At 43.7% G+C, this 24,746-nt stretch overlaps 1 protein-coding gene across 1 annotated transcript in view; it reads left to right on the top strand.

Annotated features, from left to right (window-relative positions):
- Positions 1–24,746, top strand: part of LOC124605850 (insulin-like growth factor-binding protein complex acid labile subunit) — a 155,279-nt gene that overhangs the window by 44,834 nt on the left and 85,699 nt on the right. Inside the window, exons 2-3 of the mRNA XM_047137783.1 lie at positions 3,834–3,939; positions 19,101–19,550. Of these exons, the coding sequence (XP_046993739.1) occupies positions 19,106–19,550 (445 nt within the window). The 5' untranslated portion in view covers positions 3,834–3,939; positions 19,101–19,105. The remainder of the gene's footprint in view (positions 1–3,833; positions 3,940–19,100; positions 19,551–24,746) is intronic.

Genomic DNA, 24,746 nt, shown 5'->3' with positions numbered 1-24,746 from the left:
TTGGCCAATCTTCAATCTATTACCCTGGCAACATGTCTCACCCATCTCAATTTCATTGTCATTATAGTCATAATTCCGTCTTCCACTCCGTGCTGCCTTCTGTTCTACTTGTCCGTTTCCCTGTCTCTTCTACTAACTCGTCTCTCTATCGCTCGTTGAGTCACTGTCATATTTAGAATGGTTTTTGCTTGGGAAAACTACGGATCTCCACCTCAAGTCAAAACTGGTAATAAACAATTATCGCAGATGTTCCCTTTAAGACAGGTAGGAAAGGTACCCAGGAACAGATATAGACTCAGATCACAATATGGTAGTGATGAAGATTAAGCTGAAGTTTAAGAGTTTAGTCGGGAAGAACCTACATGCAAAGAAGTGAGATACGAAAGTGCTGAGAAATGACGGGACACGCTTGAAGTTCTCTAAGGCTGCGGAAACAGCAATAAGGAATAGCTCAGTAAACAGTGGAGTTGAGGAGGAATGGACATATCTAAAAAGGGCAATCACAGAAGTTGTAAAGAAAAACATAGGTACAAAGAAGGTAACTGCGAAGAAACCATGGGTAACAGAAGAAGTACTTCAGTTCATTGATGAAAGAAGGAAGTAGAAAAATGTTAAGGGGTGTTCACGAATACAGAAATACAAGCCTCTGAGAAATGAAATAAATAGGAAGAGCAGGTAAGCTAAGACGAAATGTCTGTATGAAAAATGCGAAGAAACCGGAAAAGATATGATTGTAAGAAGAACTGACTCAGCATATAAAAAGTCAAAACGACCTTCGGTGTAATTAAAAGAAAGGGTGATAACATTAAAAGTGGAACGAGAATTCCACTGTCAAATACAGAGGAGAGAGCGAATAGGTGGAAAGAGTACATTGACGACCTCTATAAGGGGGAAGATTTGTCAGATCTGATAGAAGAAGAAACAAGAGTCGATTTAGGTGAGACAGAGGATCGAGTTTTGGAATAAGAATTTCAAAGAACTTTGCAGGGCTTAAGATCCAATAAGGCAGAAGGGATGGATATCATTCCATCAGAATTTCTAAAAACATTGGGGAAGTAGCAACAAAACGACTATTCACGTTGGTGTGTAGAATGTATGAGTCTGGCGACATACCATCTGACTTCCGGAAAAATATCATCCACATTCCGATGATTGCAATAGCTGACAAGTGCGCCAATTATCGCACAATCAGCTTAACAGCTCATGCATCCAAGTTGCTGACAAGACTAATGTTCAGAAAAATGAGGATGTGCTAGATTACGATCAGAATGGCTTTAGGAAAGGTAAAGGCATCTGAGAGGCAATTATAAAGTTGTGGTTATTAATGGAAGCAAGACTAAAGAAAAATCAAGACACTTTCATCGGATTTGTCGACATGGAAAAAACGTTCGACAATGTAAAGGTGCAAGATGTTCGAAATTCTGAGGAAAATAGCGGTATGCTATAGGGAGAGAGGGATAGTAAGAGTGGACGACAAAAGAACGAAGTGCTCGGATTAAAAAGGGTATAAGACGGGGATGTAATCTTTCCCCCCTACTGTTCAATCTATACGTCGAAGACGCGTTAATGGAAATAAAAGAGCCGGCCGCGGTGGTCTAGCGGTTCTAGACGCGCAGTCCGGAACCGCACGACTGCTACGGTCGCAGGTTCGAATCCTGCCTCGGGCATGGATGTGTGTGATGTCCTTAGGTTAGTTAGGTTTAAGTAGTTCTAAGTTCTAGGGGACTGATGACCACAGTAGTTAAGTCCCGTAGTGCTCAGAGCCATTTGAACCATTTTGAAATAAAAGAAAGGTTCGGAAGTGGAATTACAATTCGAGGGGAAATGATATCAATGATATGATTCGGTGCTGACATTGCTATCCTGAGTGAAAGTGAAGAATAATTACATGACCTGCTGAATGGAATGAACGATCCAATGAGTACAGAATATGGACTGAGTGTAAATCGAAGAAAGACGAAAGTAATGAGAAGTATCAGAAATGAGGACAGCGAAAAAACTTAACATCAGGATTCATGGTCACGAAGTAAATGAAGTTAAGGAATTCTGCTACCTAGGTAGCAAAACACCCAATGATGCACAGAGCAAGGAGGACAACAAAGGCAGACTAGCACTGGCAAAAAGGCCATTTCTGGCCAAGAGAAGTCTACTAGTATCAAACATAGACCTTAATTTGAGGAAGAAATTTCTAATAATGTACGTCTGGAGTACAGGATTGTACGGTTGTGAAACATGGACTGCGGGAAAACCGCAACAGAAGAGAATCGAAGCATTTGGGACTTGGTGCTACAGACGAAAGTGGACTGATATGGTGAGAAATGGAGAGGTTCCGAGCAGAATCGGAGAAGGAAGGAATATGTGGAAAACACTGAAAAGGAGAAGGGACAGGATGGTACGACATCTGTTAAGACATGAGGGAATGACTTCCATGGTGCTAGAAGCAGCTGTAGAGGGCAAAAACTGTAGAGGAAGACAGAGATTGGGATACATCCAGCAAATAATTGAGGACGTAGGTCGCGAGAGCTATTCTGAGATGAAGAGGTTGGCACAGGAGAGGAATTGTGGCGTACGGCCTCAATTTGGTTAACGCGTTTATTTGTTTACGTTCTGAAGTAATCATGCGTTCCTGTGTCAGTTGGAAAATATGAAAATAATCTAATCTCTCAAACAGGGATAGTGGCCAAGTTCCATGAAAAGCATATCAAGGAAATTCGGCTAAGGCTTCAAGCTGCAAGAAAATGCTATAATTTTGTATGTAATTTATAGTTTTCTCAGTAATAGCGGAGCACGGAAAAGGTAATGTTCGTATTGCAGACTCTTTGGACATGCAAGCCATAGCGGAGACGTTGTCGCCTCCAAAGGGTGCATCGATGAGGCCGTGACCTGAGTGGAACGAGGCGGTCAGAGTTGAACGATGTTTCCTCCGCAGAGTGCGACATAAACCTATTAGACGATAGGGAAGTGTCCTGGTGGCAGACGTTTCGGCAGGCGACAGCAGTAGGCGGTAACAGCATCAGCCAAGCGCACAAGTGAGGCATAAACCAGTTTATGTTCCTCGAGCGTACAGCGAGCGGCGAGCCATGGCATTTGAGGAAACTATCACAGCGGTACACGAAACGCCAGAAATTTAGAAATCTAGTCATTCTTAGTATAAAAACAGGTCGATTGGAAAGGAGGATATGGAGTGAAATAGTCGGCCAGTGTGGCCGAGCGGTTCTAGGCGCTACAGTCTGGAACCGCGCGACCGCTACGGTCGCAGGTTCGAATCCTGCCTCGGTCATGGCTGTGTGTGATGTCCTTAGGTTAGTTAGGTTTAAGTAGTTCTAAGTTCTAGGGGACTGATGACCTCAGAAGTTAAGTCCCACAGTGCTCAGAGCCATTTGGAGCGAAATAGCAAAGAAGCGTAACGTTGTTCTGGCAACACTAATTTACAAGCGTGTCTCGCAAATTTCTTGGCACTAGTGATGTTAGATGGAATTGTTTGAATTGTATAATACTATTTTCGTTTATATAAAATTTAAAAAAATGACCTGACTTTTACTTAAATCAAGGTCACTGTAAGTTTTCCCTCTTGCGATATACTTGAATGGAAATTGATTCAGGGCACTCTCGAGCGTGCATCGATCTTTTTAAGAACGTAATCAAATGTAGACACACACATTTTAGTGCATTCATGGGATTTACTAGGATCTTATCGTAAAGTCTTGTGCGATTCTCTCCGTTTCAATAGAATACTTGGATAATTCCTTATACCGAATAAATCGACTTTCAGAAACGTATTTCCTTCTAGTATCAAATCGGGTAACAAAACTTCCGTTTGTGTGTCTCTGCAGAGCGCCATTACGCACCGCTGTACAAAGAACTGCTACTCAGGACACTACTGCGTCGGCTCACATTCTGACGTCATCGGGAAGCCAGTTGCTCCGACGTCGTCGGGAAGTAAGTTACTCTTTAGGTATTGATACGTGGGTTTGCAGTTATCAAAATGTGTGACATAAATAGCCGTACCTTTTTATTTTACTGACTTAGAAGTTAACGTTTATTATACCGTCAAGGGACCATCGACATTAGTATGTCACGCAGATTTCATCTTGATAACGTCTACCCCTTCCTGACTAAAACAGGTCTTAAAAGAGGGATGCACAACAGACAGATAGCAAATGAAAAACTTTTTTTGTGACATATACTCACAAATTTAGAGTTTTCTCATTTTTTTCCTTTGGTTTTACCGTAAAACTTCGCTTCTTGCCAAATTTCATGAGTCTAGTCCAACGGGAAGTATCCTACAGGGTTTAATGAGTGAGTTTGCGAGTATCAAAATGTGTGACGTAATTGCCCGTGTCTTTTGACTGCATTGACGTAGGATTTCAATTTTTCAAAATGCCAGTGGACCTTAGGCTTTAGTACGTGACATAAATCTCAACTCCATACATATACCAGGTCCTAAGAAAAAGGAGTCTTAACAGACGAACAGACAGACAGACGTACAACAAGAAGTGATCCTATTAGATCCTGTAAGTGTTCCGTTTTTACCGACTGAGGCACGGAACCATAATTAATTATGTAACATAATTTCTTGGAGGTGTTAATTAAACTTTTTGACTACGTCTTTCGCAGTTCAAGAGTCTAATGAAAGGTCAACGCCTACCAATTGATGCCGGACGTCACCTCAGTTCTATGCGAGTTGCTAGGGCTTTGTAGCAGCCTTAAATCAAACTAATAGTTTCAGAACGAGAGCACATATTCAAAGCCGGACGCCGACCTCTCCTACAGCTTTCCACTTTGGCGCGCCCAAAACGAACCGGCTCAGCCCACTACCCACCGTATGCCAGCCGTCCTTTATTACAGAACAGAGACAGACCCTTTGTCTGGAATGCTATATTTTACGCGAAACGGCATCGGGGTTCCGCACATTTCCTATCGTCTCGACTGAAGTGGCCTGTTCTTTTCAGGTAGGAAGGGCTTGTCGCACAAAGGAAATTCACTCTACAGTTCCGCAATTCCTGCCAGGGGCGTAGTTAGAGGGCTTCCCCGGCACCATTCGCCAGCTCACGGTTGCTCCTTTTCAAGGCGATAGCGTCTCAGTCCAAGGCTTGCATGTTCGAAAAGTCGGGAACACGAAAATTACCATTTCCATCCGCGGCTGTTATTGAGAAAACTATAAATAATAATACAGTATTATTATTTTCTTTGGTAGCCAAATGTCCGTGTTATACTTTTCACGAAACTTGGATACTACACCTGTTCACTGGAGTTGATTAAATTCACACGTACCAGCTGGCACAAGAGCGCACAGTTAGTTAAGGCTGTAAACAGAGAAATATGTTAACCAAATTAACCTTTCGTCGCAGTGGATTTTTAAAGAAGTAAACAGCAGTGTAAAAATGGACCTGAGCACACTTTAAAACAAAATAGGCATTTCAAAGCCAGGCTTCCTACGGGTGTGAAAAAGAACGCTTCCAATGAGTGTTTACTACTAGTTTTGTCTGAGGATGGAGATCCATGATGTTTACCAACAAAACTATTCGAAATCAGACAATGACTCAACGAGCGATAGACTATGAGTTAGTATTGGACTCAGGAAGACAGACAATTAGATCAGAGTGCAGAATGGAGTGAAAGATAGAATTATGACTAATAAAAATGAAATGGAGATGGTTGGGACATATAACCAGTAAACAGATGTGAGGATGGAAGATGGGCAAGGAATTTCTTCGCTTGATTACGATCGGCAAGAAAAGACCTATAAGATGACGTAATGGAAGATGGATTAATAGCATTAGAAACAGAGGATCTTCATGCCTTGTTCAATTTTTATTCTTTCCATTTTCTATATACATTCTCTTGGAACGGTGAGTGAGGACAAAAGTACCGTTTCCGACAAACTGTGGTACTGTATGTCCTCTGTCATTTCTGGTGTTCAAGTTCTCCACTGAAAAATCTTTATTTGGTTTTCATATTACTTGTCTGACAGAAACCTCCAATATTATCAAGCGGTAGGAGGACTTTGTGCCAGTTATCAGTTCCTGTAACCCTTCTTAGAGATCTTCTGTTTTCCCATACTAATGTAAGCCCATTGGTGCACAGACTTGTATGATTACCACGTAATATATTTAGTTCCTTTTTTTAAGCATGTGTTGTTGTTCAGCCTGAGATTCCGTCAGTTAATATTCTTGTATTTTTTTTGTTTCTAATAAAATTTATAGTATAGTTTCCTCCCTACTCTTTAGTTCTGTAATAAAAACATTTGACCAAATTTTGTTTAATTTAATCTTCATTTTATCGTCGCACGTATAACACATTTTACATCACTTCTGTTAAATTCTTTTAACCTGTGTCTGCGTGAAACAATGTGAGATTGTTCGTCCACCTTGATGGAAACACTTTTTGTTTATTTTTATTTTGTTTTATTATATCCCATTTCTTCTTTTTTAATTACTTTTCCTAATCCATTAACCTAATTTTGGACCATAAAGTCATGCAATTTACTGTCAGAAAATAAAATTTAGAAATAGTTTGCAATAGGTGACCCTACTGAGAAAACCGAGCGAGATTGCGCAGTGGTTAGCATACTGGACTCGCATTCGGGAGGACGACGGTTCAATCCCACGTCTGCCCATCCTTATGTAGGTTTACCGTGATTTCGCTAAATCGCTTCAGGCAAATGCCGGGATTGTTTCTTTGAAAGGGTACGGCCGACTTCCTTCCCCATCCTTCCCTAATCCGAAGAGACCGATGACCTCGCAGTTTGGTCTCCTCCCCCAAATCAACCAACCACCCTACTGAGAAATATAAGGATAGGTGCCAATGGGCTGGGGAGTGGGAGGAGGGTGTGATCCGACTAGAGTAATTCCAGTGACAAATACGGAAATCCAAGCTTCGCATCTGGTGATACCCACGTGGTAACCATCAGAAAGAAGTACACGCAGCCTGATCACTACTCCCTGCACTGCTAAAAGCTTGGAGAGTGTAGGTTTGTTACGCTCAGGACTTCGTGGATGTTACTGAAGCTGGCAGGTTACTGAATGACAACACAAACACGAAATATCTTCTGGGACGTAAATAGGAAACAATCTGGTAACGACGATTCAAGGTTCTGAGATTTAGAAATACTGAGACCTGGACTGAGACAGCAATGTGCACAGCTCTTCATAAGTTCAGTACAGTTCAAGTATTACTGCGAGCTGAAAAAGAGAGAGTGATGAGAGGGAGAGAGGGGGTGACTATGGTAAACCTCTTCCCTCCAAAATACACTCCTGGAAATTGAAATAAGAACACCGTGAATTCATTGTCCCAGGAAGGGGAAACTTTATTGACACATTCCTGGGGTCAGATACATCACATGATCACACTGACAGAACCACAGGCACATAGACACAGGCAACAGAGCATGCACAATGTCGGCACTAGTACAGTGTATATCCACCTTTCGCAGCAATGCAGGCTGCTATTCTCCCATGGAGACGATCGTAGAGATGCTGGATGTAGTCCTGTGGAACGGCTTGCCATGCCATTTCCACCTGGCGCCTCAGTTGGACCAGCGTTCGTGCTGGACGTGCAGACCGCGTGAGACGACGCTTCATCCAGTCCCAAACATGCTCAATGGGGGACAGATCCGGAGATCTTGCTGGCCAGGGTAGTTGACTTACACCTTCTAGAGCACGTTGGGTGGCACGGGATACATGCGGACGTGCATTGTCCTGTTGGAACAGCAAGTTCCCTTGCCGGTCTAGGAATGGTAGAACGATGGGTTCGATGACGGTTTGGATGTACCGTGCACTATTCAGTGTCCCCTCGACGATCACCAATGGTGTACGGCCAGTGTAGGAGATCGCTCCCCACACCATGATGCCGGGTGTTGGCCCTGTGTGCCTCGGTCGTATGCAATCCTGATTGTGGGGCTCACCTGCACGGCGCCAAACACGCATACGACCATCATTGGCACCAAGGCAGAAGCGACTCTCATCGCTGAAGACGACACGTCTCCATTCGTCCCTCCATTCACGCCTGTCGCGACACCACTGGAGGCGGGCTGCACGATGTTGGGGCGTGAGCGGAAGACGGCCTAACGGTGTGCGGGACCGTAGCCCAGCTTCATGGAGACGGTTGCGAATGGTCCTCGCCGATACCCCAGGAGCAACAGTGTCCCTAATTTGCTGGGAAGTGGCGGTGCGGTCCCCTACGGCACTGCATAGGATCCTACGGTCTTGGCGTGCATCCGTGCGTCGCTGCGGTCCGGTCCCAGGTCGACGGGCACGTGCACCTTCCGCCGACCACTGGCGACAACATCGATGTACTGTGGAGACCTCATGCCCCACGTGTTGAGCAATTCGGCGGTACGTCCACCCGGCCTCCCGCATACCCACTATACGCCCTCGCTCAAAGTCCGTCAACTGCACATACGGTTCACGTCCACGCTGTCGCGGCATGCTACCAGTGTTAAAGACTGCGATGGAGGTCCGTATGCCACGGCAAACTGGCCGACACTGACGGCGGCGGTGCACAAATGCTGCGCAGCTAGCGCCATTCGACGGCCAACACCGCGGTTCCTGGTGTGTCCGCTGTGCCGTGCGTGTGATCATTGCTTGTACAGCCCTCTCGCAGTGTCCGGAGCAAGTATGGTGGGTCTGACACACCGGTGTCAATGTGTTCTTTTTTCCATTTCCAGGAGTGTATTTCTCTTCTTCATACCCCATCTGTATTACCACAGATGACGTTTCACTGATCTCAGCCGGCCGTTGTGGCCGAGTGGTTCTAGGCGCTACCGTCTGGAGCCGCGCGACCGCTACGGTCTCAGGTTCGAATCCTGCCTCGGGCATGGGTGTGTGTGATGTCCTTAGGTTAGTTAGGTTTAAGTAGTTCTAAGTTCTAGGGAACTGATGACCTCAGAAGTTAAGTCCCATAGTGCTCAGAGCCATTTGAACCATTTTGAACTGATCTCATTTGTACTAAGATTGCAGTACAGGCGAGGTGCCTATTTGCTTCCTCCACCCTTAGCGGAATGGACAAGTTCTAATGAATCTTCACCAACCTATAATCTTCTATAGTTGTTGTCCCCTGCACAGAAAACAGCACGTAGGTCGTGGATCCGTTATCTTGAGGCTGCAAGAACTTTTTAGCGAGGAACCGTTATTTTAGAAATAAATAAATTTCTAATCAGTTTGTTTATGCAGGATGCGACTCGCTTTTTATTGGCAGAACAAAAGAAACTGCACGTTACATTCCACTTTAGTGTCACAAATAATTCCTATTCTTCAACAAACGAATTATCTGCGCATTTCCGCAATTACTATCACACTGCCCTCCACTATATGTTTCAAATAACCATACATTGCTAATAAAGTCTTAACTAACACTGACCGCGGTAGACAACACGTCTGTCCTCCGTTGCTTCCCAACCAGCTCTGATCTTATAGCCGAACCTCTTCGCCCGCCATCCAAATTGGGCACGATCCGAAGATCACCGAAGTGCTTCGTCTGCGTCTGCGTAGCAGTTGTTTATTATTCTGCTGATTGTTAATGCTTGTGAAATAATGGAGTGATAACACGCTGTGGAGAGATGCTTTAATTGGAAATTGAAGGAAATACGCAGTTTAATTTGTCTAATATTAATAAAGGAAAATTATAATTTGGCGCGCAACTTCCGAATACAGCAGCCAATCGCCGAGATGGACCACGATTTAGGCGGTGTTTCTCACTATACCCATACGAACAAACTATCTGTCATTGGTACCTCACACTACATTACGTCATCTTGCCACTTCTGACCTCTCAATTGCTCTAAGAAGAGCTTCTTGTAGCTGAATATGATGGCTGCAAAGCCAGAAATATTACAGTACCTCATCAAATTTCTGCAAGTATTCAATGTTGACTGGCGTTGGTGTGATACTGAGACAAATGCTTTTCGGAAGTTAATAAATACTGCATCTACCTGGCTGCTTTGATCCATGGATTCAAGGTGTCACGTGAGAAAAGCACGAGTTCGGTTTTGCATGACTGATGTTTCTGGAATGCATATTCTTTGGAGTAGAGGAAGTCATTCTGTTCTAGAAAGTTTATTACGTTTGAGCTCACAATATATTCTAAGTTTATACAGCAGATGGATGAAACAGACATTGGACGGCAGTTTGTGGATCACTTATACTACGCTTCATGTAAACGAGTGTGACATAAGTATTCTTCCAACTACTGGAAACATTTTTTCTTTGGGGTTGATATTCATACCAGTATGCTGTAAATTTTTAGGCAGTGTCAATTTGAATAACGTCTTTGGAGTGTAAGGAAGTATCATTTCAAACGCTGAAACAACCACACCAACGACGTATCGACCGTCTTTGCAGCGGTTATCTGTGGAGTGACCGACTGCTAGGTTCTGGCGATGGTCAGTTGTCAGGTGACTTTCGACGTCGCATTCTTGGATGCCATTAGAGAGTGTATTGGGAAGACCATCCTCCAGAATCTAGTAGTTAGTCGCTCTGCTAATGAGCTCTACGAGGACGGTCAGAAATCAGTAAAATAATCGTACTAGTGTGAGACCTTACCTTTCCCGGCGAATTGAATGTTCAAGTAACTTACGGGTTTGCTGCCGGGCGACGTCGTCGACCACCGCCGATATTTCGACAGGAGCTCACCCCGCCATTCTCAAGGCACAAATGCAAGGAGGAAGAAATGTGCAAGGGAATTTAACATCTCGGTTCACAGAGGAGAAACAAGGAAGATACCACACACAGAACAAGTGTCAACACAAACAAAGATAACCAATATAAAAAATATCGATAGTGACTATTAATAAACAGGTGAGGTAGCACTAATTCTGTCCCTCTGTTTTTTGATGAGAGACAGAGCCGGATTCCAAGCAGCATTTAAACAACATCCACCATCTCTGTTTATAAGGTTGCTTGATAGTTTGATTCCAACACCTTCCTTAATAACACTAACCCAATAGCTGGACGTGCAAGCCAGTTCTCCCTGTTGTTGTATTCCATAGGATAACCAGTGTCAAGGCAATGTTCTGCAATAGCTGATTTGCTCGGCTGTTGTAAGCGTGTGTGACGCTTAAGTTCAATACACCGGTCTTCCACAGTTCTGATTGTCTGACCAATATATGACATGCCACAACTGCAAGGAATACGATAGACACGAGTCTTACGCAAACCAAGGTCATCTTTTACGGACGCCAACAGGGCCTTAATCTTAGAAGGTGGTCGAAAAACACATTTCACATCATATTTCCGCAAAATACGGCCAATCCTGTTGGAAATGATTCCTGCGTAAGGCAAAAAGGCCGTAGACTTAGGTGCCACTTCGTTGCTATCGTCACCCACCCGTTGCACAGAAGGCTGATAGCGCAAAGTACGTTTGATCTGCCTCTCACTATAACCATTCTGACGAAAGGTGATTGCAGGGATTGCGTTGAATGACTCTGATATTTTAGTCAGGTTTGATGTGGTTTCTCTTTTCACTCGCGTTACTCTCTCTGATTCGATGCAGCTAATTGAGGTTAAGTTTGGTGTCGAATTAAGAAATTTGTTTCGACATGTGCTGACTTCCCCTTACTTTTTATTAAATGGTCAGTACTACGAACAGACTGATGGAATTGCAATGGGAAGCCCGTTGTCACCTATTGTGGCCAATTTGTTTATGAAGGACTTTGAGGAACGTGCATTGGAGTCAGCGACATTGAATCCTGCGTGTTTTTTCAGATATTTAGACGATACTTTTGTTGTTTGGCCTCATGGTAGTGAGAATTTCAACCGGTTTGTGGAACACCTGAATTCAATGCACCCGAATATTCAATTCAGTATGGAGGTGGAAAAGAATGGATGCCTTCCCTTCCTTGATGTGTTGGTCAGAAGGAAGACTGATGGTACGTTGGGACATTCTGTTTATAGGAAGCCTACTCACACTGACTTGTATCTGCGAGCTGATAGTCGTCACCATCCAGCTCAGCGCGAAGGAGTACTTCGTACCTTAGTTCACAGGGCCCACGTTATCTCAGACCCTGAAACAGTGTTCGATTTGTGCTTTTACGAGTGGGGAGGGGGGGGGGGGATGTCTTAGGGGGTTAGTATAATTACATATGTTACTAGCTTGGACCGTGGCATTACCCATGGTTAAACAGTTATTTATAAATAGATGTTAATGTCGAAACTCACTATTCACGCGTATGCACTATCAGAAAAGCCATCCCTTGTTATATCTTTAAAAGTACATTACAGGTAAAGCTTTGTTACGAAATCATCTACATACAGGTATACGACGGGAATTCAAAAAGTAAAGGCACATCTGTAAAAAGCTGCACTTATTCTGATGATAGAAAACTGAAACATGCGTTATTTTTCTACGTAACCTCTCTGGACTTCAATGCAGTTTTCCCGACGTTTTACGAGTTCTTTTTTATTTTATCAGAAAATACGTTTATTGGTTGCATCTGTAACCAATTTTGCACCGCAGCAATGACGTCTTCATCACTTTCAAACCTTCTTCCCTGTAGTGCTTCCGTTAAGGGTCCAAACATGTGAAAATCACTTGGAGCCAGGTCTGTACTGTATGGTGGATTTTCCACCATCACGAATCTCAACTCCTTTATTGCGTCAGCTGTCCGTTTGGCAGAATGTGGGCGAGCGTTATCTTGCTGCAGGATGACACCTCTTCAGAGTTTTCCACGACGTTTGGATCTGATTGCAGGTTTTAGTTTCGCAAGCAACACGTCACATCCACCATACAATACAGACCTGGCTCTAAAGCCTCGTTTACGCTGGGGCGCCGTCTTGCAACATTGTGGCAAGCTACGGAAATGTGGCGTGCGTCGTCTTGTAGCATGCTACAACAGGAAACATCTTGCGGCGTATGTTGCATGCGGCAGGTTAATTTATACCGGAGCAACAGAATTTGTGCCACATGTGTGTCGGTCTTGCAGTATAAAGGATGATAAAGTATCGCAGCGGCGGCCTACTTGGTACTTGCACATGCAGCTAACAACGGAAATGAAAACCGAAGGAAAAGAAACCGATGGTGGAAGAGAAGAGTATTTAAAGAAGGTCCACGAAATAGTATCCTAGGAACTAGAAGCACACGATGGTGCGTTATCTAGTAAGGTGTGCTTTCGTCCCAGGCACGTTAGTCCGCGCCATACCGTTGCCAAAAGGTAGCCTAACGGTAAATGTTCGCTCAGGTACCTGGCCGGTCGCCACCCTGTGTCAGGGCCCGGGGTGGGACTTTCAGCCCCCAGCTCACCCAACTCTGCGGTACGACTGCTGCGGCTTGACTGCCACACTACTTCCCTCGTAAACTCGCAAGTAAACGGATGACGCACCTTAGACGAAAGCAACAATGACAACATGAGAATGATGATTTAGTTCTAAATGTTTTGAAATGCTTAACTACTACATAACACTTTTTCAAAATTGATAAGCAAACATATTAATGGTATTAATAGTAAGACTATATTAAAAACTTTCAGTGTTCGGCTCCACAAATTTAAATTATATGTAAAGTTTTACTCCAGTGCGTGGGAAATAAACATCCCAGGTAGGGATGCATAAACTAAAGCCAGAGGAGGGGATGGTCTGATGCAGAGTGGGGGAAATCTCCCCCATCCCCCCTGAAAATCGCACACTGCCCTGAAAGATCGGCAGCTGAGCTATTACATCTCGAAGTCACCTTTCGTCAGACTGGTTACAGTGAGAGGCAGATCAAACGTGCGTTGCGCTATCAGCCTTCTGTGCAACGGGTGAGTGACGATAGAAACGAAGTGGCACCTAAGTCTACGGCCTTTTTGCCTTACGCAGGAAGCATTTCCGACAGGATTGGCCGTATTTTGAGGAAATATGATGTGAAATGTGTTTTTTGACCACCTTCTAAAATTAAGGCCCTGTTGGAGTCCGTAAAAGATGACCTTGGTTTGCATAAGGCTAGTGTCTGTCGTATTCTTTGCAGTTGTGGCATGTCATATATTGGTCAGACAATGAGGATTGTGGAAGGCCGGTGTATTGAACATAAGCGTCACACACGCTTACAACAGCCGAGAAAATCCACTGTTGCAGAACATTGGCTTGACACCGGTCATCCTATGGAATACAACACGGAGATTCTGGCTTGCACGTCCAGCTATTGGGATAGTGTTATTAAGGAAGCTGTTGAAATCAAAATATCAAGCAACCTTATAAACAGAGATGGTGGATTTTGTTTAAATGCTGCTTGGAATCTGGCTCTGGCTCTGATAAAAAAAAACAGAGGGACAGAATTAGTGCTACCTCACCTGTTGATTAATAGTCACTATCGATACATCTACATCTACATCTACACACATACTCCGCAATCCACCATACGGTGCGTGGCGGAGGGTACCTCGTACCACAACTAGCATCTTATCTCCCTGTTCCACTCCCAAACAGAACGAGGGAAAAATGACTGCCTATATGCCTTTGTACGAGCCCTAATCTCTCTTATCTTATCTTTGTGGTCTTTCCGCGAAATATAAGTTGGCGGCAGTAAAATTGTACTGCAGTCAGCCTCAAATGCTGGTTCTCTAAATAACTTCAGCAGCGATTCACGAAAAGAACGCCTCCTTTCCTCTAGAGACTCCCACCCGAGTTCCTGAAGCATTTCCGTTAACACTCGCGTGATGATCAAACCTACCAGTAACAAATCTAGCAGCCCACCTCTGAATTGCTTCTATGTCCTCCCTCAATCCGACCTGATAGGGATCCCAAACGTTCGAGCAGTACTCAAGAATAGGTCGCACCAGCGTTCTATAAGCGGTCTCCTTTGCAGATGAACCACATCTTCCCAAAATTCTACCAATGAACCGAAGACGACTATCCGCCTTCCCCACAACTGCCATTACATGCTTGTCCCACTTCATATCGCTCTGAAATGTTACGCCCAAATATTTAATCAACATGACTGTATCTAGCGCTACACTACTAATGGAGTATTCAAACATTACAGGATTCTTTTTCCTATTCATCTGCATTAATTTACATTTATCCATATTTAGAGTTAGCTGCCATTCTTTACACCAATAATAAGTCCTGTCCAAGTCATCTTGTATCCTCCTACAGTCACTCAACGACGACACCTTCCCGTACACCACAGCATCATCAGCAAACAGCCGCACATTGCTATCCACCCTATCCAAAAGATAATTTATGTAGATAGAAAACAACAGCGGACCACACTTCCCTGGGGCACTCCAGATGATACCCTCACCTCCGATGAACACTCACCATCGAGGACAACGTACTGGGTTCTATTACTTAATAAGTCTTCGAGCTACTCACATATTTGGGAACCAATCGTATATGCTCGTACCTTAGTTAGGAGTCTGCAGTGGGGCACCGAGTCAAACGCTTTCCGGAAGTCAAGGAATATGGCATCTGGCTGATACCTTTAATCCATGGTTCGCAGGATATCATGTGAAAAAAGGGTGAGCTGCGTTTCGCAGGAGCGATGCTTTCTAAAGCCGTGCTGATGCATGGACAGCAACTTCTCCGTCTCAAGGAACTTCATTATATTGGAACTGAGAATATGTTCTAGAATCCTGCAACAAAGCGATGTTAAGGATATTGGTCTGTAATTTTGAGGATCCGTCCTTCTACCCTTCTTATATACAGGCGTCACCTACGCTTTTTTTCCAATCGCTCGGAACTTTACGTTAGGCAAGAGATTCGCGATAAATGCAAGCTAAGTAAGGAGCCAATGCAGTAGAGTACTCTCTGTAAAACGGAATTGGAATCCCATCAGTACCTGGCGATTTATTTATTTTCAACCCATTCAGCTGCTTCACAACCCTAGAGATGTCTATCACTATGTCCTCCACACGGGAATCTGTACGAGACTCAAACGGCGGTATGCTCGTACGATCCTCCTGCGTGAAAGATTTCTCAAATGCTAAATTTAAAATTTCAGCTTTCGTTCTGCTGTCTTCCGTTGCCAGGCCAGACTGGTCAGTGAGTGACTGGATGGAAGCCTTCGACCCGCTTACCGATTTTACGTAAGACCAGAATTTCCTTGGGTTTTCAGCAAGATCTTTTGCTAAGGTATGACGGTGGTAGTGGTTGAATGCATTGCGCATCGCTCTTTTTACAGCAGCACGAATCTCTACTAACTTTTGACTGTCCGCATTCTCCCGATCTTTCTTGTAACGCGAGTGCAACTGTCTTTGCTTCCTGAGAATTCTCCGAATTGCACTGTTAAACCACGTGGGTCTTTTCCGTCCGTAACCCACTTTTTCGGCACATACTTCTCCTATGCGTGATTTACAATGTGTTTAAAATTTACACATATTTCTTCCACGTCCATCGTACCGGAAGTAAATGAGGTCGATTCATTTACTAAGTGGGATGCTAACAACTGCTTATCTGCTCTTAATAGTAAGAATACTCTCCTTGCCTTCTTGACCGACTTTTTAACTTTCGTAACCATACTCGTAATGACAACATCATGATCACTAATCCCTGTCTCAACACTGACACCGTCGATGAGGTCTGGTCTGTTCGTGGCTACCAGATCTAGAATATTTCCATTACGCGTTGGCTGTCGATTTAGCTGCTCAAGACAGTTTTCGGATAATGTGTTCAAAAGTAATTCACACGACGGCTTGTCTGTACCACCTGTAATGAATCCATAGATATCCCCGTCTATACTAGGTAGGTTGAAGTCGCCTCCGACTAATACAGCATGATCCGGGTACTTGTCCGATACCGAGTGTAGACTCCCTTTGAATGATTCTAGAACTGTTACGGTGGAACCTGGTGGCCGGTAATAACACCCCACAATTAACGTTATTTCCCCTAGCCCTGTTAAACGCGTCCAGATAACTTCACAATCACACTCTACTTCGACCTCAGTAGACACAACTTTTTGTCAAGTGCACTGAAGACACCACCTCCTACGGTGTCTAATCTGTCTTTCCGATATACGTTCCAACCCTCACTAAATATTTGAGAACTTCCTATCTCAGGGTTCAGCCAGATCTCAGTCCCGAGAATAATTTGCGTGCCACACGCTTCCTGGAGGGCAGTAAATTCAGGAACTTCCGAACACTCTGAAAATTTGCTGCTAATATCTTGACAGCTGAAGTGTCTTTACACTGAGTGCGTCCTGATTTCCCTGCCTGCACGTCGACTGGTGAGTGTTCATCAGGACATCTCGCACTACTGCCTAGCCTAAAAAACCCACATGTGCACGCCACAAGTACTCTGCTACCCGAGTAGCCGCTTCCTTTGTGTAGTGCACCCCTGCCCTATTTAGGGGCGTCCTACAACTCCCTACCTAATAGCGAAAGTCTAGAAATCTGCAGCCAAGACCGTCACAGAGTTCCCTTGCACATTTTTCCTCCTTGCATTTGTTCCTTGAGAATGGCAGGCTGTGCTCATGTCGAAATATCGGCGGTGGTATACGACATCACCCGGCAGCAAACCCGTAAGTTATTTGAACAGTCGTATTAGTGTTTATACAGGGTGTTACAAAAAGGTACGACGAAACTTTCAGAAACATTCCTCACACACAAAGAAAGAAAATATGTTATGTGGACATGTGTCCGGAAACGCTTACTTTCCATGTTAAAGCTCATTTTATTATTTCTCTTCAAATCACATTAATCATGGAGTGGAAACACACAGCAACGGAACGTACCAGCGTGACTTCAAACTCTTTGTTACAGGAAATGTTCAAAATGTCCTCCGTTAGCGAGGATACATGCATCCACCCTCCGTCGCAAGGAATCTCTTATGCGCTGCTGCAGCCCTGGAGAATAGCGTATTGTATCACAACCGTCCACAATACGAGCACGAAGAGTCTCTACATTTGGTACCGGGGTTGCGTAGACAAGAGCTTTCAAATGCCCCCATAAATGAGAGTCAAGAGGGTTGAGGTCAGGAGAGCGTGGAGCCCATGGAATTGGTCCGCCTCTACCAATCCATCGGTCACCGAATCTGTTGTTGAGAAGCATACGAACACTTCGACTGAAATGTGCAGGAGCTCCATCGTGCATGAACCACATGTTGTGTCGTACTTGTAAAGCCACATGTTCTAGCAGCACAGGTAGAGTATCCCGAATGAAATCATGATAACGTGCTCCATTGAGCGTAGGTGGAAGAACATGGGGCCCAATCAAGACATCATCAACAATGCCTGCCCAAACGTTCACAGAAAATCTGTGCTCATGACGTGATTGCACAATTGCGTGCGGATTCTCGTCAGCCCACGCATGTTGATTGTGAAAATTTACAATTTGATCACGTTGGAATGAAGTCTCATCCGTAAAGAGAACATTTGCACTGAAATGAGAATTGACACATTGTTGGATGAACCATTCGCAGAAGTGTACCCGTGGAGGCCAATCAGCTGCTGATAGTGCCTGCACACGCTGTACATGCTACGGAAACAACTGGTTCTCCCGTAGCACTCTCCATACAGTGACGTGGTCAACGTTATCTTGTACAGCAGCAACTTCTCTGACGCTGACATTAGGCTTATCGTCAACTGCACGAAGAATTGCCTCGTCCATTGCAGGTGTCCTCGTCGTTCTAGGTCTTCCCCAGTGGCGAGTCATAGGCTGGAATGTTCCGTGCTCCCTAAGACGCCGATCAATTGCTTCGAACGTCTTCCTGTCGGGACACCTTCGTTCTGGAAGTCTGTCTCGATACAAACGTACCGCGTCACTTCTATTGCCTCGTGCTAATCCATACATCAAATGGTCATCTGCCAACTCCGCATTTGTAAACATTGCACTGACTGCAAAACCACGTTCGTGATGAACACTAACCTGATGATGCTACGTACTGATGTGCTTGATGCTAGTACTGTAGAGCAATGAGTCGCATGTCAACACAAGCAGTGAAGTCAACATTAACTTCCTTGAATTGGGCCAACTGGCGGTGAATCGAAAAAATGAGCTCTAACATGGAAATTAAGCGTTTCCGGACACATGTCCACATAACATCTTTTCTTTATTTGTGTGTGAGGAATGTTTCCTGAAAGTTTGGCCGTACCTTTTTGTAACACCCTGTATTGACACGGACTAACATCCCAATTGATGATTTTCAAGTACGCTGTGAGCTTCTAACCAGATACGCGAACCTCCTCGTGTACAGGGAGGATGCCCCCACGCTGGCCTCCGCTGTGCCTCCAGCTGCTGGTGCTGGTTTCGCTGTCCTCTGCTGGCGCCGCCATCAGGTGCCCGGAGGCTTGCCGCTGCATCCAGTCTCGCACGCGCAACGCCGCCGACTGCTCCAGTTCGTCGCTGAGCAGCGCCCCGGCCGGCCTGGACTCCGCCACCACCATCCTGGACCTGTCCTACAACCGGCTTGCGGCGCTGCGCAACGGCTCCCTCACTCGGGTGGCTTCCAGCCTCCAGAAGCTGGTGCTGCTGGAGAACGTCATAGCCGAGGTCGAGTCGGGCGCCTTCCAGGGTTTCTCGCAGCTGTGGTGGCTCAGCCTGGAGAACAATGCCCTGCACAGTCTGCACCCTTACACGTTTTCGGGCGCACCGAAGCTGTGGAAGCTGATCCTCAGTGGGAACCCTCTGCACCTCCCACTGGATGGTGAGCGACATGTCTGCTTTCATTACACATTTGCTAAATCTTGCTACACACTGAAAACATCACTGTTTTATGGCATTTGCATTCAGGCTGTTTATACAACCCGCATAATCATTTTATCTGATCAAAAGTATCTGGCCGTTACAGCTACATGTACAACTACATGGATACTCTGCAAATCACATTTAAGTGCCTGGCAGAGGGTTCATCGAACCACCTCTGAAACCTTCCCTTAGAAAAATTTATGAATTATTGTGCTGATAAATCCCTTACGTTAATTGATTTTCAAACAGCTGAGCAGAACTGAAAGTACTCAGACATTTCACTAAACTGACACACAATATTTTTAGCGCAACGCAATCTGACTTTCAATAATCTCTACAAAAGAATGGCCCTGACTAACAATAACCTATACCTTTCATGAATCACTTACCTCACGAAAATCTTCGTTACTCGAACTACTGCAATACAGCGAGCGCCAATACTGCCAGCTAAATAAAAGATTCTAACTACTGAAGGCATTAACTACTGATAGGCATAGTTAGTAAATGAAAGATTTTGATAGAGAACAAACAATGTATTTACTTTAATAGTGTTCAAAAGTCATAATATATATAACAGTTCATGACATCCAGGCTTACAAATTTACTGTCTCTGGTGGACACACGTCCAGATCATCCGCTCTCAAAACTCCGCCATCGCTCTCCCCACATCCACCACGGCTGGCGGCTCACCTCCAACTGCGCAACGCTACGCACTGTTAACAGCCAACTGCCCAAATTCCAACAATGCAAACCAGCCACACACTGCACACAGCACAGTCAGTGATTTTCATATAGAGCGCTACGTGGCGTTACCAACATAAAAACCTAAACAGGCTACTTACACTTTCACAATTCTCTATTATTCCAATCTCGTATAGCGAGCGGGAAGAATGAACACCTATATCTTTCCGTACGAGCACTGATTTTCCTTATTTGATAGTGGTGATCGTTTCTCCCAATGTAGGTCGGTGTCAACAAAATATTTTCGCATTCGGAGGAGAAAGTTCGTGATTGGAATTTCGTGAGAAGATTCCGTCGCAACGAAAAACGCTTTTCCTTTAATGATTTCCAGCCCAAATCCTGTATCATTTCTCTGACACTCTCTCCCATATTTCGCGATAATACAAAACGTGTTGACTTTCTTTGAACTTTTTCGATGTACTCCGTCAGTCCTATCTGGTAAGGATCCCACACCGCGCAGCAGTATTCTAAAAGAGGGCGGGCAAGCGTCGTGTAGGCAGTCTCCTTAGTAGATCTGTTACGTTTTCTAAGTGTCCTGCCAATAAAACGCAGCCTTTGGTTAGCCTTCCACACAACATTTTCCATCTGTTCTTTCCAATTTAAGTTGTTCGTAATTGTAATACCTAGGTATTTAGTTGAATTTACGTCTTTTAGATGAGACTGATTTATCGTGTAACCGAAGTTTAACGAGTTCCTTTTAGCACTCATGTGGATGACCTCACACTTTTCGTTATTTAGGGTCAACTGCCACTTTTCGAACCATTCAGATATTTTTTCTAAATCGTTTTGCAGTTTGTTTTGATCTTCTGATGACTTTATTAGTCGATAAACCACAGCGTCATCTGCAAACAACCGAAGATGGCTGTTCAGATTGTCTCCCAAATCGTTTATATAGATAAGGAACAACAAAGGGCCTATAACACTACCTTGGGGAACGTCTGAAATCACTTAGTGTTACTTAAACATTGATAGTTGGCACATCCAATATTATGGATAGTATTTGTGAAAGCTATCGACGCATCGATTAAATATCGATTGTTTTGGTCAGGCATTAAAAATGAAAAATAACTTTCCAAAATTTTTATTGCTTAAAATACAAAAATACAAGATTTGTGAGTTTTGTTTTATATAAAGTCAGGTAAAGTATATTCTTGTCCTTTAGTCTGTTGTTTAAAATACAACATTAAAAGATACACGTAAGGTGTTTAAATTCTGCTCCTTTAGTCTGTTGCGTTTTTAAGCAACTATTTATCGTGCCTTGGAGAATACCTCCTCTGCAAGAACTCAAGTCGCTGGACACCACAAAACTTTAAATACGAATATGAAGCTGGTCCCTGTACAGATACCATTGCAGCGCTCGAAGAATGAAATAATTATGAAATCCGGACCTATGTCCTTTACACGAAACATACTATTAGATTTTGCACATTATTCTGATACACAAACATGCTTGTCTATTACAGGTTTTTCAAAATATTGATGTAGGTCAATTATAGAATCACCGACTGGCGTAACGTGTAAGGGATCCGTGATTCCACGAACATATATGTTAGTGCCCAACACCCACGTCGATAGCAGACAGGAGTCAATTGTCGAGCGCTGCAGGAGGCTGTAAGATGAGTATCGCGTGAAAGCAGTTGTGGGAAGACGGGCATGAATGGCAGTCAAGCTGAGTACGGTGTCAATGGCAGATGTGCCGGGTGAGGAGTAAATTGCAAATTCACCGGAGTGTGACAAATGAGCGCGTCCCCCTTATCGTCGTGGGGCTGACCTTCATCAATACCGATTCGCGAGTGATACAAAACCAGAAGTGATCAGTGCCGAATTACGTGTTTCGTGTCAACCGCGTCGCCCAGCAACAACCACAGATTGCAGTGATGATTGTTGTGAATGTTAACAATCATAGTTGCATGTGACGAAGTACTTAAAACCAGCAACCAAATAAAGATATAATCGTAATTAAACGTGTAAGGCGAAGGCAGCAATTGCCACATCAGTTTGTATATCGCAGCCTTTGTGACCTATAATAACAGAAAAACTTTCAATCATCAACTATTCCGTCTCAGAACAGCCGCACTCGGTTGAAATACCTCCGAAACCACAGCAGAAAAGCCGATGGCCTTTCATCCATTAAGCACACGGTCATATAATCATAATAATTAACTGTTTGGCGGCTTCGGTAAATCACACAAAACCCAATAAATGACATAACGGGGGTGTTTCAAACGACATCGACGTTACGCTGTTTCTAATTCGGCAAAAAAAAGTAGATAATCGGATTTCAAACTGTTAGACTATCGACGTATTTGCACTGCTCATGGAGGTTCCTGTTTCAGATATCATTCTAGTAGCTTATGTGATGATAGCAGCATATTCTTTCTGAAGTCCTTGTGCAGCGTTTTCTGCCTTCTGGAATGTCCTGAAACAAATTTTTAAGACCTACGATCTAATAATGGCACAAGAATATTAGCAGTCAATGTGTTAAATGGTTTCACTCTTTCATTGACTAATTTAATCATGGAATCCAGAACACTTCGTCCTTCATCAGTTTTTAAGGTGCTTTACTAGTCTGAAAACTTTGCAGCAATACCACGTATAAGAAGTATAATTTTGGAAACAGTGATGTATTATTTCCCTGAGATTGTTGTTGTTGCTAGTTCAAAAGGTTCAAGAAGATCTATTTTCTCCTGTATAGCCAAGTAATTTTCTGCTCTGAGGGTAGGCAGTGCTTTTGAACTTTCACTGCTCGCAATCTCAAGCTCACTTCGTACTTCCAAAATTCTTTTGAGCTGTTCCATCGAGTCGGCACCTCTTGTCCCCCTCTCAGTTCTTTTTTGTTTGATCTTTTTTGAACATTGCGCAGCTTGTCACTGGCTAGTGTAGACTTATGAAAGAAACTCAAAAAAATGACTCTGAGCACTATGGGACTTAACATCTATGGTCACCAGTCCCCTAGAACTTAGAACTACTTAAACCTAACTAACCTAAGGACATTACACAACACCCAGTCATCACGAGGCAGAGAAAATCCCAGACCCCGCCGGGTATCGAACTCGGGAACCCGGGCGCGGGAAGCGAGAATGCTACCGCACAACCACGAGCTGCGGACGAAAGAAACTCACAAATGAGCTTTGTTTTCAAAGAAATTTTGGAAAATATTTTTGCTTTGAAACAATCTTGTACTGTTAAATTAATCCAGTGGGTAAAACAGGGTGAATTTCGAATCCTTAAGATTTAGGCAGCTCTTTCGTAACTGCAGCGTTGTCTGTAACCACTACTATTGTCTTATCATAGATATTGTATTCTAATAAGATTCGATTGCTGACCTGAAAAAAATTAATGTTTAAGTAACCTGCCAGTATCTCCGAAATTTGGTGTAATATTGTCAAAAAAAAATTTTTTTTCAACGTTTTGTTATCTGAAAAGTTGCTCTCATATGTATATAAATAATTCTCATGAAAATTGGTGTGTGGGTTACAAACGCAAGTACAAGAATAGGGACAAGAAAGGAGGCATGAAGGGCGCCAAAACAGAAATAACAATCATTCTTTTATTGCACCATTACACACGCACATCATGATATATGAGACATTATGACAAACAGTGTGCATAATGAAGCCCGCACAATTTTACCAATGTAAGAAATTAAAATAATACTAGCATAAAATGAACTAAAAAATGGTTCAAATGGCTCTGAGCACTATGGGACTCAACTGCTGTGGTCATAAGTCCCCTAGAACTTAGAACTACTTAAACCTAACTAACCTAAGGACATCACACACATCCATGCCCGAGGCAGGATTCGAACCTGCGACCGTAGCGGTCGTGCGGTTCCAGACTGTAGCGCCTTTAACCGCTCGGCCACTCCGGCCGGCAAAATTAACTAGAGTGCCTTGAAGGAAATGTTTATGAGAAGAACAAGACAGGGCCGCAAGGGAGGAGGTAACACAATAGTTAACCCAGGTGCACCAAAACAAACAACGGACACCAGCCGCGCCAACAACGGACACGTAAGGCACGCAACTACCCTCTCCGTTGCGGTTCCGCGCGTTCCACCCAAGTAATAGCTACCTGAAACATTTTAATACTTGGAACAGTACACCAGTGATCAGCAAATTTAAAAAACAATAACATGACATAAAAATACAATAATTTAAGAAAATCACATCATATGACTATGAGCTTAAGGTCTTTCGGTAATTAACAGATTACGAAAGGTAAAGCGGCATGTGCCACTATTAAATCTTGCGTAATTACACTACTAAATTTCTCAGTGCCCAAATTGCAATTGACGCAACAAGAATTAAATCATTTAAGTGATAATGTTACTTTAAAATAATAATAAAATTATTTCATACAAAAGAGGATCAAGAATGGCCCGATCAGTACTCCCCAGCGAAGCAGTTCGCACAAA

Source organism: Schistocerca americana, chromosome 3 (genome assembly GCF_021461395.2).
Source record: "Schistocerca americana isolate TAMUIC-IGC-003095 chromosome 3, iqSchAmer2.1, whole genome shotgun sequence".
NCBI lineage: Eukaryota > Metazoa > Arthropoda > Insecta > Orthoptera > Acrididae > Schistocerca > Schistocerca americana.
Note: the sequence above shows the minus strand (reverse complement) of the source record. Positions and strands in the feature narration are given on the sequence as shown.